At 40.9% G+C, this 19,783-nt stretch overlaps 1 protein-coding gene across 1 annotated transcript in view; it reads right to left on the bottom strand.

Annotated features, from left to right (window-relative positions):
* Window positions 1-17,581, bottom strand: part of otog (otogelin) — a 134,314-nt gene extending 116,733 nt beyond the window's left edge. The window contains exons 1-8 of the mRNA XM_078415407.1: window positions 17,503-17,581; window positions 17,229-17,286; window positions 16,875-16,926; window positions 14,168-14,255; window positions 11,737-11,835; window positions 9,990-10,144; window positions 7,081-7,202; window positions 326-531 (exon numbers count right to left, since the gene is read on the bottom strand). Of these exons, the coding sequence (XP_078271533.1) occupies window positions 326-531; window positions 7,081-7,202; window positions 9,990-10,144; window positions 11,737-11,835; window positions 14,168-14,255; window positions 16,875-16,926; window positions 17,229-17,286; window positions 17,503-17,581 (859 nt within the window). The remainder of the gene's footprint in view (window positions 1-325; window positions 532-7,080; window positions 7,203-9,989; window positions 10,145-11,736; window positions 11,836-14,167; window positions 14,256-16,874; window positions 16,927-17,228; window positions 17,287-17,502) is intronic.
* Between the last annotated feature and the right edge of the window lie 2,202 nt (window positions 17,582-19,783).

Raw genomic sequence — 19,783 nt, 5'->3', positions numbered from 1 at the left:
GGTACACCCGGAATTTTTTTTTTTAAGCGGTCACAGATAGAATGTGCAAACTCTACACACTCAACACCCTGGAAAAGACATTTGGACAGGTACATGGATAGAATAGGTTTAGAGGGATATGTACCAAACACAGGCAGGTGGGACTATTGTTGATGGGGCATGTTGGTCGGTGTGGGCAAGTTGATCCGAAGGATCTGTTTCCACGCTGTATGACTCAAAGACTGAGGTTTGGATTGAACCCGGGTCTTTGGTGCTGTGAGGCAGCAGCTCTATCAGCTGTGCCACCCTAATGTGCTTATCAAAACCATTGCTTCAATATCATTACCATAGCTGGTGTATAAATCATCATGCATATTTCCATTGAAGTTGCCACATAGACCACACAGTTTCCCAGCGTACACAATGCTCATCTTTATGTAGACTCCAGAACTACCATCCCAGGCCAAGGAAAATCCATGGTGATGCCTGACCAGAATATATCCAGCAACTTGTTCAAACTTCAAGTTGCCAATAGTGTGAGGTAGCTGAACACTAGGAGGCAAGTGGAAAAATATAAATATGCATTTTTTAAAACTTTTGCGATTCATTAAATTCAGCCATTCGTTCACTTAATAAGGTATGTGCACAATTCACAAAACGTATACATCATATACCATTATAGCAACGGCTAAGTAACTAGTTCAATCACAGTCACAAAGTGATGGAGTAACTCAGCGGGTTAGGCAGCATCTCTGGAGAACATGGATAGGTGATGTTTCGGGTCAGGACCCCTTTTTCAGAAGGTTCTTTTGAAAGAAGGATCCTGATCCAAAATGTTACCAATCCATGTTCTCCAGGGATGCTGCCTGACCCAATCACATAATCTATCTATAAAACTCTCACGCAAAGCACTGAATTTCGAGATGGGCAGGGATTTATGCAAAAAGAACAAAAACAAGTAAAGATTCACTTTAAATTTCTAGTCTTGCCCAAGCACCCGAGTTTACTTCTTTAGATATATCCCAGAAGGATGAAGACTCTTATCAAATTAAGACACAAGTAACTACAGATGCTGGTTTACAAAAAATGACAAAGTGTTGGAGTCGGGTCAAGCAACATCTCTGGTTGATCAAGGAAGAACCAGAGGGCTTGAGACCATCCTGGTAGGGGATGGAGTTGGAAAGGGACTGGATATCATAGATACATAGACAATAGGTGCAGGAGTAGGCCATTTGGCCCTTCGAGCGGTGCTGGCTCGAAGGGCCGAATGGCCTCCTCCTGCACCTATTGTCTATTGAGCCAGCACCACCATTCAATGTGATCATAACTGATCATCCACAATCAGTACCACGTTCCTGCCTTCTCCCCATACCCCTTGATTCCGCTAGCCCCAAGAGCTCTATCTAACTCTCTTTTGAATGCATCCAGTGAATTGGCCTCCACTGCCTTCTGAGGCAGAGAATTCCACAAACTCACAACTCTCTGTGTGAAAAAGTTTTTCCTCATCTCAGTTCTAAATGGCCTACCCCTTATTCTTAAACTGTGGCCCCTGGGTCTGGACTCCCCCAACATCGGGAACATGTTTCCTGCATCTAGCGTGTTCAATCCCTTAATAATTTTATATGTTTCCATAAGATCTCCTCCCATCCATCAAAATTCCAGTGAATACAAGCCCAGTCATTCCATTCTTTCATCATATGACAGTCCCGCCATCCTGGGAATTAACCTTGCGAACCTACACTGCGCTCCCTCAATAACAAGAATGTCCTTCCTCAAATTAGGAGACCAATACTGCACAGTGTGGTCTCACTAGAGCCCTGTACAACAGCAGAAGGACCTCTTTGTTTCTATACTCAACTCCTCGCGTTATGAAGGCCAATATGCCATTAGCTTTCTTCATTGCCTGTTGTATCTGCATGCTTACTTTCAGTGACTGATGTACAAGGACACCCAGGTCTCGTTGTAATTCCTTTCCCTAACTGACGCCCTTCAGATAATAATCCACTCACTCACCCAACCTGTCCAAGTCACCCTGCAGCCTCATAGCATCCTCTTCACAGTTCACACTGCCACCCAGCTTTGTGTCATCTGCAAATTTGCTAATGTTGCTTTGAAATTCCTTCATCTAAATCATTAATGTATATAGTAAATAGCTGCGGTCCCAGCACTGAGCCTTGCGGCACCCCACTAGTCACTGCCTGCCATTCTGAAAGGGACCCGTTAATCCCTACTCTTTGTTTCTTGTCTGCCAACCAATGTTTTATCGATGTTAATACCCTACCCCCAATACCATGTGCTCTAATTTTGCCCACTAATCTCCTGTGTGGGACATCCATGGTAGAGATGAGGTGATGGGAGCCAGAGATGCTGCTTGACTTGCTGAGTTACTCCATCAGAACCTTGATAGGGAGACTGGAACAGCACTGTGCTCATTTCCAATTAAGATCTATCTCATTACTGATCGACTGTAGAAAGATCAGCACAGCACTGAAGACTTTTTTTTGTAGAAACAAAGAACTGTAGATGCTGGTTTACCAAGGAAAGACACAAAGTGCTGGAGTAACTCGGACTCAGGAGATCATGAATAGGTGACGTTTCGGATCAGGACCCTTCTTCAGGCCGATTGCAGTACTAGGGGGCAACTTACTTGACTAGTTTTATTAAAGTCAACATCAATAATAAATTCAACTTGGTTAAGTTTATTTTCTAGTCCTCATGAAATAAAAAGCATTATGCGAAACAACATATCTGTAGCAATGGGTGCTTAAATTTTATACTTTAAAACAAATATTTACTCCATTAACATATAACATATAACATATAACAACTACAGCATGGAAACAGGCCTGTCCGGCCCTACCAGTCCACGCCGACCATTCTCCCTGACCTAGTCTCATCTACCTGCACTCAGACCATAACCCTCCAATCCCCTCCTATCCATATACCTATCCAATTTACTCTTAAATAATAAAATCGAGCCAGCCTCCACCACTTCCACCGGAAGCCCATTCCATACAGCCACAACCCTCTGAGTAAAGAAGTTCCCCCTCATGTTACCCCTAAACCTTTGTCCCTCAATTCTGAAGCTATGTCCCCTTGTTGGAATCTTCCCCACTCTCAAAGGGAAAAGCCTACCCACGTCAACTCTGTCCGTCCCTCTCAAAATTTTAAAAACCTCTATCAAGTCCCCCCTCAACCTTCTACGCTCCAAAGAATAAAGACCCAACCTGTTCAACCTCTCTCTGTAGCCTAAGTGCTGAAACCCAGGCAACATTCTAGTAAATCTCCTCTGTACCCTCTCCATTTTGTCGACATCCTTCCAATAATTTGGCGACCAGAACTGCACACCATACTCCAGATTCGGCCTCACCAATGCCCTGTACAATTTCAACATTACATCCCAACTTCTATACTCGATGCTCTGATTTATAAAGGCAAGCATACCAAACGCCTTCTTCACCACCCTATCCACATGAGATTCCACCTTCAGGGAACAATGCACAGTTATTCCCAGATCCCTCTGTTCCACTGCATTCCTCAATTCCCTACCATTTACCCTGTACGTCCTATTTTGATTTGTCCTACCAAAATGCAGCACCTCACACTTATCAGCATTAAACTCCATCTGCCATCTTTCAGCCCACCCTTCCAAAAGGCCCAAGTCTCTCTGTAGACTTTGAAAATCTACCTCACTATCAACTACTCCACCTATCTTAGTATCATCTGCATATTTACTAATCCAATTTGCCACACCATCATCCAGATCATTAATGTAAATGACAAACAACAGTGGACCCAACACAGATCCTTGGGGCACTCCACTAGACACTGGCCTCCAACCTGACATACAATTGTCAACCGTTACCCTCTGGTATCTCCCATTCAGCCATTGTTGAATCCATCTTGCAACCTCACTATTAATACCCAACGATTTAACCTTCTTAATCAACCTTCCATGTGGAACCTTGTCAAATGCCTTACTGAAGTCCATATAGACAACATCCACAGCCTTGCCCTTATCAATTTCCCTGGTAACCTCTTCAAAAAATTCAAGAAGATTAGTCAAACATGACCTTCCAGGCACAAATCCATGTTGACTGTTTCTAATCAGGCCTTGATTATCCAAATAATTATATATATTGTCCCCAAGTATCTTTTCCATTAATTTTCCCACCACAGACGTCAAACTAATAGGTCTATAATTGCTAGGTTTACTTTTAGAACCTTTTTTAAACAAAGGCACAACATGCGCAATGCGCCAATCTTCCGGCACCATCCCTGTTTCTAATGACGTTTGAAATATTTCCGTCATAGCCCCTGCTATTTCTGCACTAACTTCCCTCAATGTCCTAGGGAATATCCTATCAGGACCTGGAGACTTATCCACTTTTATATTCTTCAAAAGTGTCCGTACCTCCTCTTCTTTAATCCTCCTAATTTCCATCACTACTCTACTTGTTTCGCTTACCTCACATAATTCAATATCCTTCTCCTCGGTAAATACCGAAGAAAAGAAATTGTTTAATATCTCCCCCATTTCTTCCGGCTCAGCACATAGCTGTCCACTCTGACTCTCTAATGGACCAATTTTACCCCTCACTATCCTTTTGCTATTGACATATCTGTAGAACCCCTTGGGGTTTACTTTTACATTACTTGCCAAAGCAGCCTCATATCTTTTTTTCGCTTTTCTAATTTCCTTTTTAAGATTCCTTTTACATTCTTTATATTCCTCAAGAACCTCATTTACTCCCTGCTGCTTATATTTATTGTATATCTCCCTCTTTTTCCGAACCAAGTGTCCAATTTCCCTGGAAAACCACGGCTCTTTCAAATTATTATTCTTTCCTTTCCACCGAACAGGGACATAAAGACTCTGTACTCTCAAAATTTCACCTTTAAATATCCTCCATTTCTCTATTATATCCTTTTCATAAAACAACAATTTCCATTTCACTCCTTTTAAATCCTTTCTCATCTCCTCAAAATTAGCCTTTCTCCAATCCAAAATCTCAACCCTTGGTCCAGATTTGACCTTCTCCATAATGATATTGAAACTAATGGCATTATGATCACTAGACCCAAAGTGCTCCTCAACACATACCTCCATCACCTGACCCATCTCATTTCCTAACAGGAGGTCCAACACTGCCCCTTCTCTGGTAGGCACCTCTACGTATTGCTGCAAAAAACTATCCTGCACACATTTTACAAACTCCAAACCATCCAGCCCTTTAACAGAATGTGATTCCCAGTCTATATACGGAAAATTGAAATCACCCACAATCACCACTCTGTGCTTACTACTAATATCTGCTATCTCCTTACATATTTGCTCTTCCAATTCTCGTTCCCTATTTGGCGGTCTATAATACACCCCTATAAGTGTTGCTAAACCTTTCTCATTTCTGAGTTCCACCCAAACAGCCTCCTTAATCGAGCCTTCTAGTCTGTCCTGCCAAAGCACTGCTGTGATATCCTCCCTGACAAGCAATGCAACACCCCCACCTCTTGCCCCTCCGATTCTATCACATCTGAAACAATGAAATCCTGGAATATTTAATTGCCAATCGCAACCCTCCTGCAACCATGTTTCACTGATCGCCACAACATCATACTTCCAGATGTCAATCCAGGCTCTAAGCTCATCCACCTTTCTTACAATGCTCCTAGCATTAAAATATACACATTTAAGGGACCCTTAAAATAACAAAAATTAAAATAGCAAATTTACAAATGCTAATCAGATAGCGTGACTTTGTTTACCAATCTAATGGCTGTCAAGGTCCATATTACCTGTGATTGGAGGTCAAACTATTCCTACATTTCTCCAGCTCAAATGGGTGCTGGAGGAACTCAACGGGTCGGGCAGCATCTGTGGAGGGAGGGAATGAACAGCCGAGGTTTTGGGTTTAGACCTCTCTTCAGACTAATTGGAGTAGGGTTAGCATCCATCCATCTAAGGACGAGTCCTGACCCAAAATGCTATCTGTCCATTCCCTCCACAGATGCTGTCTGACCCACTGAGTTCCTCCAACACTATGTGCTTCCTCATGTGCAGTTCCTTGCACCACCAATTAAAGGATGTAGTTTCGGAGTCAATTTTGATTTGGTAACATGACATGAAACAGTAAATAGAGGGCTTCAAACTCTCTAATAACAGCCGCTTGCATTCGGGGGAAATGGCTGTGTATTTGTAAATGCAAAGGTGAAATCTGTGCGAAGTTCTGGTAGATCTTTCCAATTCCTTCGTTGATCTTGAAACAAAGCATGCAATGTTTACTGAAGAAGAGTCTCAACTCGAAATGCCACCTATCCATGTTTTCTAGAGATGCTGCCTGGCCCGCTGAGTTACTCCAGCACTTGGTGTCCACACTACCACTTCTGGCAGCTCGTTCCATATACCCACAACTTTGTGTGAAAAGGTATCCTCATGTTCCTATTAAATCTTTTCCTCTCTCATCTTAAACCTATATCCTCAGGTTCTTAATTCCCCTACTCTAGGTTAAGGACAGTGCATTTATTCTATCTATTTCCCTCATGGTTCTATACACTTCTATAAGATCGCCCTCAGCCTTCTGCACTCCAAAGAATAAAGTTCCAGCCTGCCCAACTTCTCCTTATAATTCAGACCCTCAAGTCCTGAGAACGTCCTCGTAAACCTTCTCTGTCCTGGGTCTGATATTGAATTTAGAGAGACTAGAATGTTCCTTGTCATCATAAATACAACTCCCATTTCTAATTGCAGCATTGAAATCCCCCTACCAGTGTGCAGTTGTAGGATGCAGAATTAGTTACAAGTTGGGGCATTCAAGATGTTTGATTTCAATTGATATTTTAGTTTAGAGATACAGCGTGGAAACAGGCCCTTCAGCCCACCGGGTCTGCGCCGATCAGCAATCCCCGCATATTAACACTATCCTACACACACTAGGGACAATTTTTGCATTTACCAAGCCAATTAGCTTACAAACCTGCACGTCTTTGATGTAATCATAAATGAAAGGCAAAAAGTTGCAAGGGCGGAAATAAAGTTTGATCCAGTTAATAAATTATTTTGGCACCTTAAGAATCTGAGACTTAATCAGTAAAATTAACAACCTTTTCCCTTGATGGATGACTTCACGATTTTGCAGAATGATTTCTCCTTCAAACGCAAAGAATAAACTGATGGACCGTTGGCAAGAATATGGAGAGGAATTGCAGGCGGGATCATTGTGGATCTGCAGAACAAGAAATAGAATGGGAACAGATCAAAATACTTTCATTTGGAAATAGACAATAGACAATAGGTGCAGGAATAGGCCATTTGGCCCTTTGAGCCAGCACCACCATTCAATGTGATCATGGCTGATCATTCTCAATCAGTACCCCATTCCTGCCTTCTCCCCATACTCCCTGACTCCGCTATCCTTAAGAGCTCTATCTAGCTCTCTCGTGAAAGCATCCAGAGAATTGGCCTTCACTGCCTTCTGAGGCAGAGAATTCCACAGATTTAAATAATTTTGGTTTAGCAGCACACCAGGGGAAAGCAAATAAATCCGCTCCCTCTCCATTACCTCTGGAAAGTGAAAACTAAATCCAATCTGGGGAAAGAAGATTTTTTTCCCACTTTTATCGTCAAAGTATTAAATATCACAAATAACTTAAGTTCTATCAGTCTCAGGCTAGTGACTCCTTAATGAAGATCTTTCTAGATCACAGAACTACCGTCTATTCAGTCTCCAAGTCTTAACTCTGAGGAGCACAAACCACAAAAGTGTATTAAATACACATGTCATGTTGCTGGACAGTTGTCTTTATGAACAAGGATGCATTTGTGAGGCAGGCAAGAGTAAATAAATGCAAGATTTCAGTGAACCCGATCTATGGGTAACAACAGCTTCAGAGATTAAATCCTGGAGTAGGAAGCGTTCATTTTTGTTTATCCAAAATTTCATTATATCACATCACGTTTCATTCTCAACAAGTCAAAGTTCAAAGCACGAAATGCTGGAGTAACTCAGCGGGTCAGGCAGCATCTCTGGAGAAAAGGAATAGGTGATGGTTTGGGTCGAGACCCCCTTTTCTCCAGAGATGCTGCCTGATCCGCTGAGTTACTCCACAATCTTGGGTCTGTCTTCATTGCAAACCAGCGTCAGCAGTTCCTTCCTGCACAAGTCCAAAGCACAAATGTCTTAAAACCTCCAAAGTACAATAACATTATAACTCCCATATAATTTTAATCAACCTTTCAGAACCATTTCAAAATGTTATTTTGGGAGTAGTAAAGTAGACCTAAACACTCAATGACTTTGATTTTGATCTGGAATTTCGATTCAATTTTATCATTCATTTTGTTCAATAAAAAAAAATTATTATCCGTTCTCATAGAACCCTCTTTGTTTAAAAATCTTAGGTTGTGTTAAGTTTCAATTATCACAACACAACCCAAGATTTTTAAACAAAAAAATTATAATCTTTTATCAAACAAAATGAAAAGTAATATTAAATTGAAATTGCAAATTTTTTAACAGTATAAACAAAAAATAATTAAAATGATTGATGCTTTAATTATTTAATGACATTATTCGTACTGTAAAAAATTGAAATTTCAGTTCAATGTTATTTTTCTTTTTTGGTTGATAAATAAATTATCAATCTTTCACATAAAACAACATCGGTTCGTGACATTCTGTTTAAAAATCTTTCTATGTGCTCAGAATCAATTATCAGATCTGTGTTCATGTTCTTTTCTATAATCCTATTGCAATCATCGTGTCAGAGGAAGTTTATTTAATGGTTTAAATACAAAATGAAAATTGCAAATGAAGAATCAAAGGACAAATTTTCAACAGCAAATCCGACATTAATAACACTTGCCTATCTAAGGATATTACTCTTTATAATTTTCTCACAATGTTGACAGCAACGGCCATCTGATTAAAACTTATCTATTGCAATCGTGCTGTAATTCTGTAATTCAGTAATTTAGTCTTGTGTTGTCTAAACAATTTCAAAAGTTCAAGCAAATTTGTAACCCAGAACTAGCACATTGGCTCTGTGTCAATGAAAATGCATTGTATGATTCTAGAAGCATATCCAACTTCCAAAAATCGTTTACTGCAATTAAAGATTGATTAGTTTAGTTTAGAGATGCAATACGCAAATATGCCCTGCAGCCCATATGGATCTTTGATCACACTAATTCCATGTCATCCCACTTTCGCATCCACTCCCTACAAAATGAGGGGTAACTTACAGAAGCCATTTAATCTATAAACCGGCACGTCTGTGGCATATGCGAGAAAACCGGAGCACCCAGAGGAAGCCCACATAGTCACAGCGATAACGTGCAAACTCGACACAGACAACACCCAAGGTCAGGATCAAACCCAGGTTTCTGGCGCTGTGAGGTGTCAGCTCTACCACTGCACCACTGTGTCATCTAATGCGAGAAAAAAATCAATCTTGCCTTATTGGCCAACGGACATATTTTTGGAAGAAAATACAAGCGAGCACAAAGTAAGATGATCTACGAGGTGCAAGACAGTGTCAAGAAGCGGCTTAACAATAAACAGTAAGCTATATACACAGTCAACTGACTTCACAGACGAGGGAAACTTTAAACAGAAATAGATGAAACTGAACTGCCAAAGAATATCACTGAATTAAAATCCAAGTGCTGAGAAGCCAATTCATAAAAAGAAAAATGAGCTTTGGAAACCAAATGCTATTAATTTAGAACAGTACAGCACAAGAACAGGTCCTATGGCCCACAATGTCGGTGCCGAACATGATTTCAAGACCATCACTGCACAGAACCCATATCCTTCTATTCCCTGCATATCCATGTGGCTATCCAGAGTCTGTTAAACGCCACTATGATATCTGCTTCCACCACCTCCCCCAGCAGCACGTTCCAGGCACCCACCACCCTCCGTGTAAAAACCTTTTGCTCAGGTAGAGGGAATGGGACTGTAGGTGTAGAAGAAGTCGTCATTTAAGAAGGTAGCCAAATAAATAATTACCTGAATCAATAAACTTTGCTGACTCTGTTCACATTCTCTCACCAGTGTATAGGTGCAATTTCCCGGGTAGTAATAGTAAAGACCATCAAAGGTTTCATAGTTGTACTGGCCCCAGGTTCGACAGATTAAATCACGATTATTGCTTCGACTGAGACCTAAAAAAAAAGTCCAGACATATTATTATCAACTTGTTTTAAGACACCAAATAAATTAATTATGGTTAATGCTGACATAGAAAATGCACCTAGATATTGACTATGTCAAATTATTTTATCATTATACCCAATAGTATCAAATTCTAAAATCCAAATCATTCTTTCTTAAGAACAAAAGTATGTAATTTCTTATTGATTATATCCCATAAAAATTTGGAACATTTTCTGTCAATTGCAATTTTTTTGCATGATTCAATGATTCAGGCACTTGAGCAGTAGACTGCAAATGTATTTTTCCATTAACTTTACAGTAAATACTTGTGATTTTGCTTTTGTGTTTAGAGTCCTAGAGTCAAGTAGCTTGGAAAAAAGGCACAACTTTTGCATGCTGACATGGATGCCCCATCTACATCAGTCTCAGCTGCCCAATCCGGCCCATATCCATTCCTACCCATGTACCTGCCCGAATGTCTTTTAAATGTTGGTATAATACCAGCCTCAACTAACCGCTCGGGTAGCTAGTTCCATCTTCCTACCACCCTCTGTGTGAAAGATGTATCCAATGCTGTGACAGGGATTGGCTATTTAATGCACTTAATTTGGAGCCTTTCAATTTCAAAACTTTTCCTCTTTAACATCTCGAATTTTACTGGAATTTTATCGGCAAGAAGTACATTAATATCTAGAGTTTATTTCATGGGTATTGAAAATTAGGTGAGAAACGTTCAAAGGATAAAGACAAGGAACTGCAGATACTAGAATCTTGTGTCGAACACAAAACTCTGGAGTACCTCAGCGGGTAAGGGCATCAAAGGTTTAGGGGAGAAGGGATGAAAATGGAGTTGAGAGGGAAAGATAGATGGCGGAGTAGACTTGATGGGCCGAATGGCCTAATTCTACTCCTATGGCTTATGAACTTAGGCAGCATCTCTGGAGGACCCTTCCTCAGACTCATATGAAAATGATAGTGGCTTTACTCAGACAATAATAACATCTCAACTTTTTTTTTGTAAGTAATTAACTGCTAGTCAACTTCAAGAGTCAATATTCTAGTGTTTAATTGTCAAATGCACCAAAACAAAATTCTTACTTGTAACAGCACAACAGGTTTGTACACACAACCAATAATATAATAAACAAACTTTAAAAAAATAAAAATAAAACACAATATGGTGCAAAAAATGAAACAAATCTCAAAGTCCCTTGTGGGGATCTCAAATCTCAAAGTCCCGGTTCTGGGGGGGGGGTCCTGTGGCGGCTCCCAAGGGTCGGGCCATACCACTACCGACCCCTCGGCACGGGAATGGACCAGTCCAGGGGGGTGGTCCGGTACTACGTATATAAGGACAAGGGTTTGGGCGCGAAGCCATTCCAGCAGACTTGACCGGTCTGATAACTGAGGAATAATAAAACAGAACGTCCCGAAATACCCGGCTTCTCGCCTTTATTTCGGGCCTCTTCCGACGCGCCACATTTGTGCAACTAAGCTATTCGTAGTTTAGTTGGAGTTGGTATGATTAATGTGAATATAATGATCATTTAAAGATCTGTAAGTGATATTATATAATCACTCATCTGATCAGAGTAGTTACCTGCTTGACACCGAGTGTCATTTGCCCCAAACTCACGACAATCACACTGCTCCGCATTCACACAAAGACCTGTATTTAGACATGGGGGTGAACATAAACCTATAGGGAACAAATAATAGTTCAATATTAATGGTAATTATTCAGATATCTTCAGTGGTGGAATACTTTATTAATAAAAGATCACAATGAGGTAGATGGGAGGTCAGGCCCAAGAGAGGATGGTTCAGTTGCCCGAGAACAGCTGGGAAGAAACTGTCCCTGAATCTGAAGTTTGAAAAAACATACCTTCCAGATTCATTTTTAAAACTATTTTTGACAAGTTCTCCATTTATGGTTGTTGCCTGATCGCAAGGACAACTTAACATCACATCTCGATTACACTTACATTCATATCCCCCTCAATCATTCTATTTTTTATTCCTAATGCTTAAATATCTTCATGGTCTACCTGTGCAATATTCTCGAGCATCACAACATGTTCATAGGTTCTCAGAGCAGAATTGGGCCCCTCAGCCTATCAAGTCTACTTCGCCATTCAATCATGGCTGATATATCTTTCCCTCTCAACCCCATTCTCCTGTCTTCGCCCCATAACCCCTGACACCCTCACTAATTAAACTTACTTACACGCACTACAAACCTTACTACATCACTGCTCCCTTCCTCTCAGTCACACATAATTTATTTCTTCATTGGCGACCGTCCTTTAAGAATCTTGGGCCCACACTAGGATATTTCTCCCCAAATTCCTGTGTTAATAACATTCATTGAAGCCTATTTCCTGGAGCAGACTATTCTTTACCTCTTAATCTCCTCTTGACCAATAATGGCACAAGTCAAGGTATTTTTTACTACGTTAAAGACACTAGATAAATGTAAATTATTGCTATCCGGGTGACCAATTATTTTGATGGAGTTACACCATCATAAAGTAATTATATAAATATTCAATGCATTGATTGTAAAATTCAATAGTCAAGTCAAAAGTGTTTTATTGTCATATGTTCTGAAACAGAACAAATAAATTCTTACTTGCAGCAGCACAACGGATGTAAAACCCATAATAAACACAAAAAAAATCAGTAAAGATAAAAACAATTCTGAAGTGATTAAGATATTAATTGTGTACTTTTAAATAATGCCTTCTATTAATGATTAGAAGTATGTTGGACGTCTAGAAGTATTAAAAGCTCCAATATGCGCTGATTAATGAGAGTACAGAAGGACATGTTTACATAACAGCAACAAGGTGTTCAGTCCAAACAGTTCACACTAGCATTTCCTCAACTACGCAAAGCAAAAGTTCCAATCGCCTATGCCTGCCCCATTTATATTTTAACAGAAACATTTTCTTTAATTAATCCACTCATCCGAGATTATCTTGACCAACAACAACTTGCAACTGATAAAGATCTCTGGGAATTTATACATTGCGAGTTGGATCAAAGAAAAAGATACAAAGTGCTGGAATAACTCAGCGGGCCAGGCAGCATCTCTGGAGAACATGGATAGATGACATTTCGGGTCGGGACCCTTCTTCACATTGTGATTTCGATCAGTTCAATTAAATCTAGATGTGTCCGTGAACTGATCATCCCAAGAGTTTATTTTTAATTGGTCAATGAGGGGATGTTAACATAGAACAGTACAGCACAAGAACAGGCCTTTCGGCCCATGATATCTGTGCCACACATGATGCCAAGACCATCTCTTGCGCACAATCTATGTTGCTCCATTCCCTGAATATCCATGTGGCTATCCAAAAACCTCTCAAATGCCACTATGGTATCTGCCTCAACCACCATGCCTGGCAGCGCATTCCAGGCACCCACCATCCTCTGTGTAAAACTATTTGTCCCGCACATCTCTTTTAAACTTTGCGCCATCTCACTTTAAAACTATGCCCTTTAGTATTTGATTTCTCCACCCAGAGAAAAAGGTTCTGATTGTCTACCCCATCTATGCCGCTCATAGCTTTACATACTTCCATCAGGTTTAATTTAGTTTACTTCAGAGATAGTGTGGAAAAAGGCCCTTCGGCCCACTGAGACCGTGCCCGGCCACCAATCACCCCATACACTAGTTCTATCTTACACACTAGGGACTATTTAGGGAAGCCAATTAGCCTACAAACCTGCACGTCTTTGGAATGTGGGAGGAAACCGGAGCACCCGGAGAAAACCCATGCAGTCACAGAGAGAATGTACAAACTCCTTAAAGGCAGCACCCGGAGTCAAGTTCGAAACCGGGTCCCCAGTGCTGTCAGGCAGCAACTCTACTGTTATGCCACCTGCCGCCCAAAAAATCTCCACACAAGCCCCAGTGTTCCAGGGAAAACAATCCAAGTCTGTCCAGCCCCTCCCCGTAACTATTACCCCCAAATCCAGGCAGCATTCTGGCAAAATAAATATGTTTCACTATCTTCACTTACGTTTTGGCCCGTCTAATAACGGTGCTGATTTCCATGCCAGAGATGTGGCTTCAAGAAGGGACAAAGAAACATCAGGTGTTTGCAAGATCTGAAATATAAATTTCAAAAGAAGCTTCATGTGTTTCATTTGATCAGCATTCTGTGAAGTTAGACTAAGGTACTGTTATAAAACTGTTAAGTTAAGTGCATCTATGATGCACACTTGCAAATTCTGCCATTACCAACATGTGCACATAAAACCCACTAAGGGAAAAACAATTTAGTTTATACTTCATTCACAAATTTAAGAAAGTACGGAACTATGCTTCAACTCAGAGTCACAGAGTAGGGAAACAGGTCCTTTGGCCCAACTTGCCCAAGCCGACCAAAATGCCCTATCTACACTAGTCCCACCTGCTAGTGTTTGGCCCATATTCCTCTAAACCTGTGCTATCCATGTGCCTGTCCAAATGCTTTTTAAATGTTGTTGATTGTACACCTGCCTCAACTACCTTCTCCGACAGCTCGTTCTATATACCTACCACACTTTGTGTAAATTGTTCCGCAAGTTTCTACACTTCAACTCTTTTGGAAAATTGAATCTAATTTATTTTCTTTTTCAGTTTGGAGTATGTAGTGAGAGAAAACCAATTTTATTTGACAGCAAATCTGACACCTTTCAGAGTTCACTACATTATATAAGCCTACTTTATTTTCAATATCATAATTGTACACTTTTAATTGGTAATCAGAAATGGGACAGACTTTTTTTTTACAAATATTGTTAATAAAACATCTCTTCTGCAAAGCACTCTGTGCAATTCCTGTATTAGTCTGAATCTGAGCACTTGATTCTGAACGTATCTTCAAGAATTATGGAAATATATTTGATTTTGGTTTATGGACCATCCAGAAGTTTAAAGTAACACAAAAAAAACGCATCAGAAGTTTCAGATTCAGTGCTTCCCCCGCGCACATACCACGGGAGACTGCAGGTGGAAGTGCTTTCTCAGACACGGGGAGATTATTCAGTGGTGATGTTTTGGGCTTCAAACACAAATGAAATCATTCAATTAATTTCCGAAGACCAAAACACCAAGTAAAATCTCTGGGACTTGGAAGTTTTTAATTCTACTGGAAACTGTTGGTCTCATTGTGTTAGGGGGCGTTAAATCGAATGCTGGTCAATTGAAGAGAGAGAGAGAGAGGAAAACTGAAGCACTGTTAATAATCTCAAGTGTGTGACGCTCACACGTTTTCATGGAATCTCAACGGTTCTTCTCAATTACCGATGCCGGGATTGATCTCGCGGCAATAATGTAGGGCAAATCTCTGCAAACTGGCATTAAACTGCCAATCCCTTTCCTTAAAAACCTCTGTGTTAATGACAAGTGTTGTTTCAATTATAACTTTTTTTTTTTTTAAAAGAGTAAATTATTTCCATCGTTTCCGAAAGTCGGGCAAGAATTTGTCGTTGGCCGATGGTGCGGGCACCAGTTAGATTTTTTTTTGAAGACACAAGAGACTGCAGAGGCTGGACTCTTGAGCAAAGCACAGAGTGTTGGAGGAAAGGAGACACAAAATGCTGGAGTGAGTCAGCGGGACAGGCAGCATCTCTGGATAGTAGGAATGAATGGGTGACGTTTGGGGTCGAGACTCTTTTTCAGACTGGAGGATCTCAGCGGGTCAGGCAGCGTCTGTGGAGGGAATAAACATTTGGGCCGGGACCCTTCTTCAGACTCGATATATATATATATATATATTTAATTCAGCGAGCGTACCAATATTCTGTTGTATGAAACAAAACATGTTCCCCATCACCCTATCAGCTCATCTACTTTGAACAATAAGCTTCCGAGTACTACAATTTAGTATTTTTAATTCCTTCGTTTCATTTAATATACACGAGGAAAGTAAAGCACTCTAAAGGATACAATATCGTTGTTTTATCCTTATTTTTTGTACATTGGAAAACGAGTTTATTTCCCACGAGTTTAGTTTATTATAAAATGATGCAATATACCTTATTTTTAATCCTTTGTTTTTATATACATTGGGAAAGTAAAGCGCTATAAAGAGTACAATATAATTTAATTCCTTTATTATTTTTTTTTATATAGGGAAAGTCGAGAAAGTACATTCAAGAAGGGTCCCGACCCGAAAAGTCACCTTCTCTAGAGATGTTGCCTGACCTGCTGAGTTACTCCAGCATTTTGTGTCTATTTTTTTCGTATAAATTAGCATCTGCAGTTCCTTTTTGCTTATTACATGCCAACGACTGTAGTATGTCCGAATCGAAGGTATTTATTCACAAAGTGCTGGAGTAACTCAGCAGGTCGGGCAGCATCTCGGGAGAGAAGGAATGGGTGACGTTTCGGGTCGAGACCCTTCTCCAGCACTTTGTGAATAAATACCTTCGATTTGTACCAGTATCTGCAGTTATTTTCTTGTAGTATGTCCGAAGCTGTGTGTAGCGATTTCAACCCAATAGTTTATTGGACTATCTACAATCTTCACTGCTCTCCTTCAAACTCTTAAAAAGTAAAGGTTTTTTTTTCTTCTGTTTTTAAATTTGGGAACGATAAAAAAAAAAGTCCCCCATGCACATTTGAAAATCTAAACAGCCACTTAATTTCCAAACGCGCTGGCTGCCTCAATTTGTCAGGTCGCCCGTTACCGGTTGCGTTCCACTGAAACTCATGTTTCAGGAGGTTGCAGGGGGTGAAACAGACTCTACCTGGGAAACGATACCGCCTTTCTGTGTTGTACGGCTGCCGTTCCTGTGGAGAGATAGAGAACAAGGATAGGTTTGTTCTTTGCAAGGTAAACTGCACCTTCACTGCCGCGTTACTGCATAGGAATGAGCGAATAGAAACCTGGACGATTAATGCAAAATAGTGGACACTTACTTCACTGTGCACGTACAGTGATATTTTATAAAACGTTTCCATTGCATGGTTCACTCAAATATTTCCAGCGAATCCCCCCACCACCACCCCCCACCGAGCTCAGTTTTATTTTAGAGAAAAACACGAACTAATTCATTCTTAATTCTTCATCGTGTTGACAACATTCCACTTACTTCCCCGAAGACGCCTCGGTGGATGGTCGCTCGTTGTCTACAGTCCACGAAATCCACACTGAGAAAGAAAAGACGAATGCACCAATAATGTTTGTCTTACAACACCAACTCCAAAGCAAAATATAAAAATCCCTACTCAATCACTAAAACAAACCAATTCGTTAACTCAGATATTTAAGACGTTAACGAATAATCAGCGACAAGGCACCTTGTTTCAATACCTGCTGTACCGCTGTCTTTTGCTAGATGGTTGGATTTTTTTTTTCAATCTTACCTTGGGACGCTAATATCACCAGATAGTATAAATTCGAATAAAAGTTCTTCTTTAATCTGCTCTGGGATGCGAGCTCCATAAGTGCAAACTTCAACGCAAAGTTACTTCAATATTCAGGTAAGATGCTGGGTGTGTTAGTAGTTCATGGCTCCTCTGTATCTGAGCCGTGCCTCTATCTGCCAACTCGTTAAGAGGTGGTGCTTATGCAAATCACAGAGTCATTCCGTGGCACAAAGAAATAGTTGCAAGGAATGAGTTCATTACTCGTGCAATCTTAAAATAGATCTACACCCTGTTATTTCAACTTTCACTTGCACAGACGAGAGCAATGTGACTTTGCAAGTTCGTCAGTACTTTTAAATTCCAATTGCTCAATTGTGCAAAAGACAGCCCGCGTTTAGTTTTCGATTAATGCTGGAGTCTTAGGTAGAGCACAAAGTGCTGGAGGAACTCAGCAGGTCAGGCAACATCTGTGGAGGTAGAGAGGGGATTGGGACAATTGGCCCAGTTGGCCAAATCTCCAAGTGCACATCTGTCAGACTGTTTTTTGGCAGAGACTGGGCAAACATTCTGCAGGATAGAGTAGGTAACTTCCGGGAGTCATAGAATCCTACAGCGTGGAAACAGGCCCTTTGGCCCAACTTGCCCATACCAACCAACATGCCCCAGGTAAACTGGTCCCACCTGCCTGCATTTGGCCCATATCCCTCTAAACCTGTTCTATCCATGTAGCTGTCTAATAGTCCCTGCCTCTACTACCTCCTCTGGCAGCTCAATTCCACACATCCACCACCCTTTGTGTGAAAATGTTACCCCTTAGATTCCTATTCAATCTTTCCCCCTCATCTTAAACCTGTGTCCCCTGGCTCTCGATTCCCATATTCTGGGCGTCTACCCGATGTATTCCTCATGATTTTATACACCTCTATAAAATCGCCCTTCATCCTCCTGCGCTCCAAGGAATAGAGTCCAAGCCTGCTCAACCTCAGACCCTCTCGTCCTGGCAACATCCTCTTAAAGTTTCTCTGTAACCTTTCCAACTTGACAATCTTTCCATCTTTCCATCTTTCCATCTTTCCATCTTTCCTATAACATGACGCCCAGAACTGAACACAATATTCCAAATGTGGCCTCGCCAATGTCTTATACAACTGCAACAAGACCTATCAACGTCTATACTCAACACTCTGAGTGATGATTCCTCTACCAGGTGCAGATGAATCTGAAGATTATTGACAATGCACCTTCTGGAAAGCCTCCAGAAGCCATTCAAAACATAATGGTGGAGATACGAAAAAGACTGCAGAAGCAGGAATCTTGAGCAAAAAATACAAAGTGCTGGAGGAACTCAACAGGTTGGGCAGCATCTATGGAGGGAATACACAGGTGACATTTCGGGTTGAGACCCTTGTAATACTTTGTATCATTTGGATCCGTCTAATACTATTTGATACTTTGTACATCATGATGATTTTGCGCTAAATAACAGGTGCAATATTGATCACTGCTGCGTGGTGCTGCAGTTGATTCTCCTTTCTTGTTTGTTCTATTGCACCATAAATGTGTTCTCAGATTCCCAAACGGGATGGTCAGGGCAAAGTAAATATGGCAGCACAGTGGCCCAGCGGTAGAGTTGCTGCCTTACAGCGCCAGAGACCCGGGTTTGATCCTGACTACGGGTGCTGTCTGCACGGAGTTTGCACGTTCTCCCCATGTCCGCATGGGTTTTCCATGGGTGTTCCGGTTTCCTCCCACACTCAAACGTACAAGTTTGTAGGTTAATTAGCATAATTTTAAAGATTGTAAATAGTCCCTTGTGTGGGGAAAGTGCTAGTGTACGGGCAATCTCCAAACTAAACATCTCCATGCTACAGACAAGAATTGTGCAGAAAGTAATTGTTTGGTTTAATTGAGTTTAGTCCATTGCTACATGTACCGAGGTACAGCAAAAAGCTTTTTTGTTGTGTCCAGTCAGCAGAAAGTCTATACATGATTACAATCAAGCCATCCACTGTGTACTGATACAATATAAAGGGAGTAATGTTTAGCACAGGATGAAGTCCGATTAAAGATCAGAGAAGAACAGCTAGAATCATCATATTGGATTATTATTAGGGGAGGCGGGGGTTAGATGCAACTGTTGTGTGAAGAAGGGTCCTGGCTGGAAACATCACCTATTCATTTCCTCCACAGAGGCCACCTGACAACTGAGTTCCTCCAGCACTTTGTCATAGAGTCATACAAGGCCCTTTGGCCCAACTTGTTCACACCGATCAAGATG

The sequence above is a fragment of the Rhinoraja longicauda genome, chromosome 18 (genome assembly GCF_053455715.1).
Source record: "Rhinoraja longicauda isolate Sanriku21f chromosome 18, sRhiLon1.1, whole genome shotgun sequence".
Taxonomy (NCBI): domain Eukaryota; kingdom Metazoa; phylum Chordata; class Chondrichthyes; order Rajiformes; family Arhynchobatidae; genus Rhinoraja; species Rhinoraja longicauda.
This window is presented reverse-complemented; position numbering and strand designations above follow the sequence as displayed.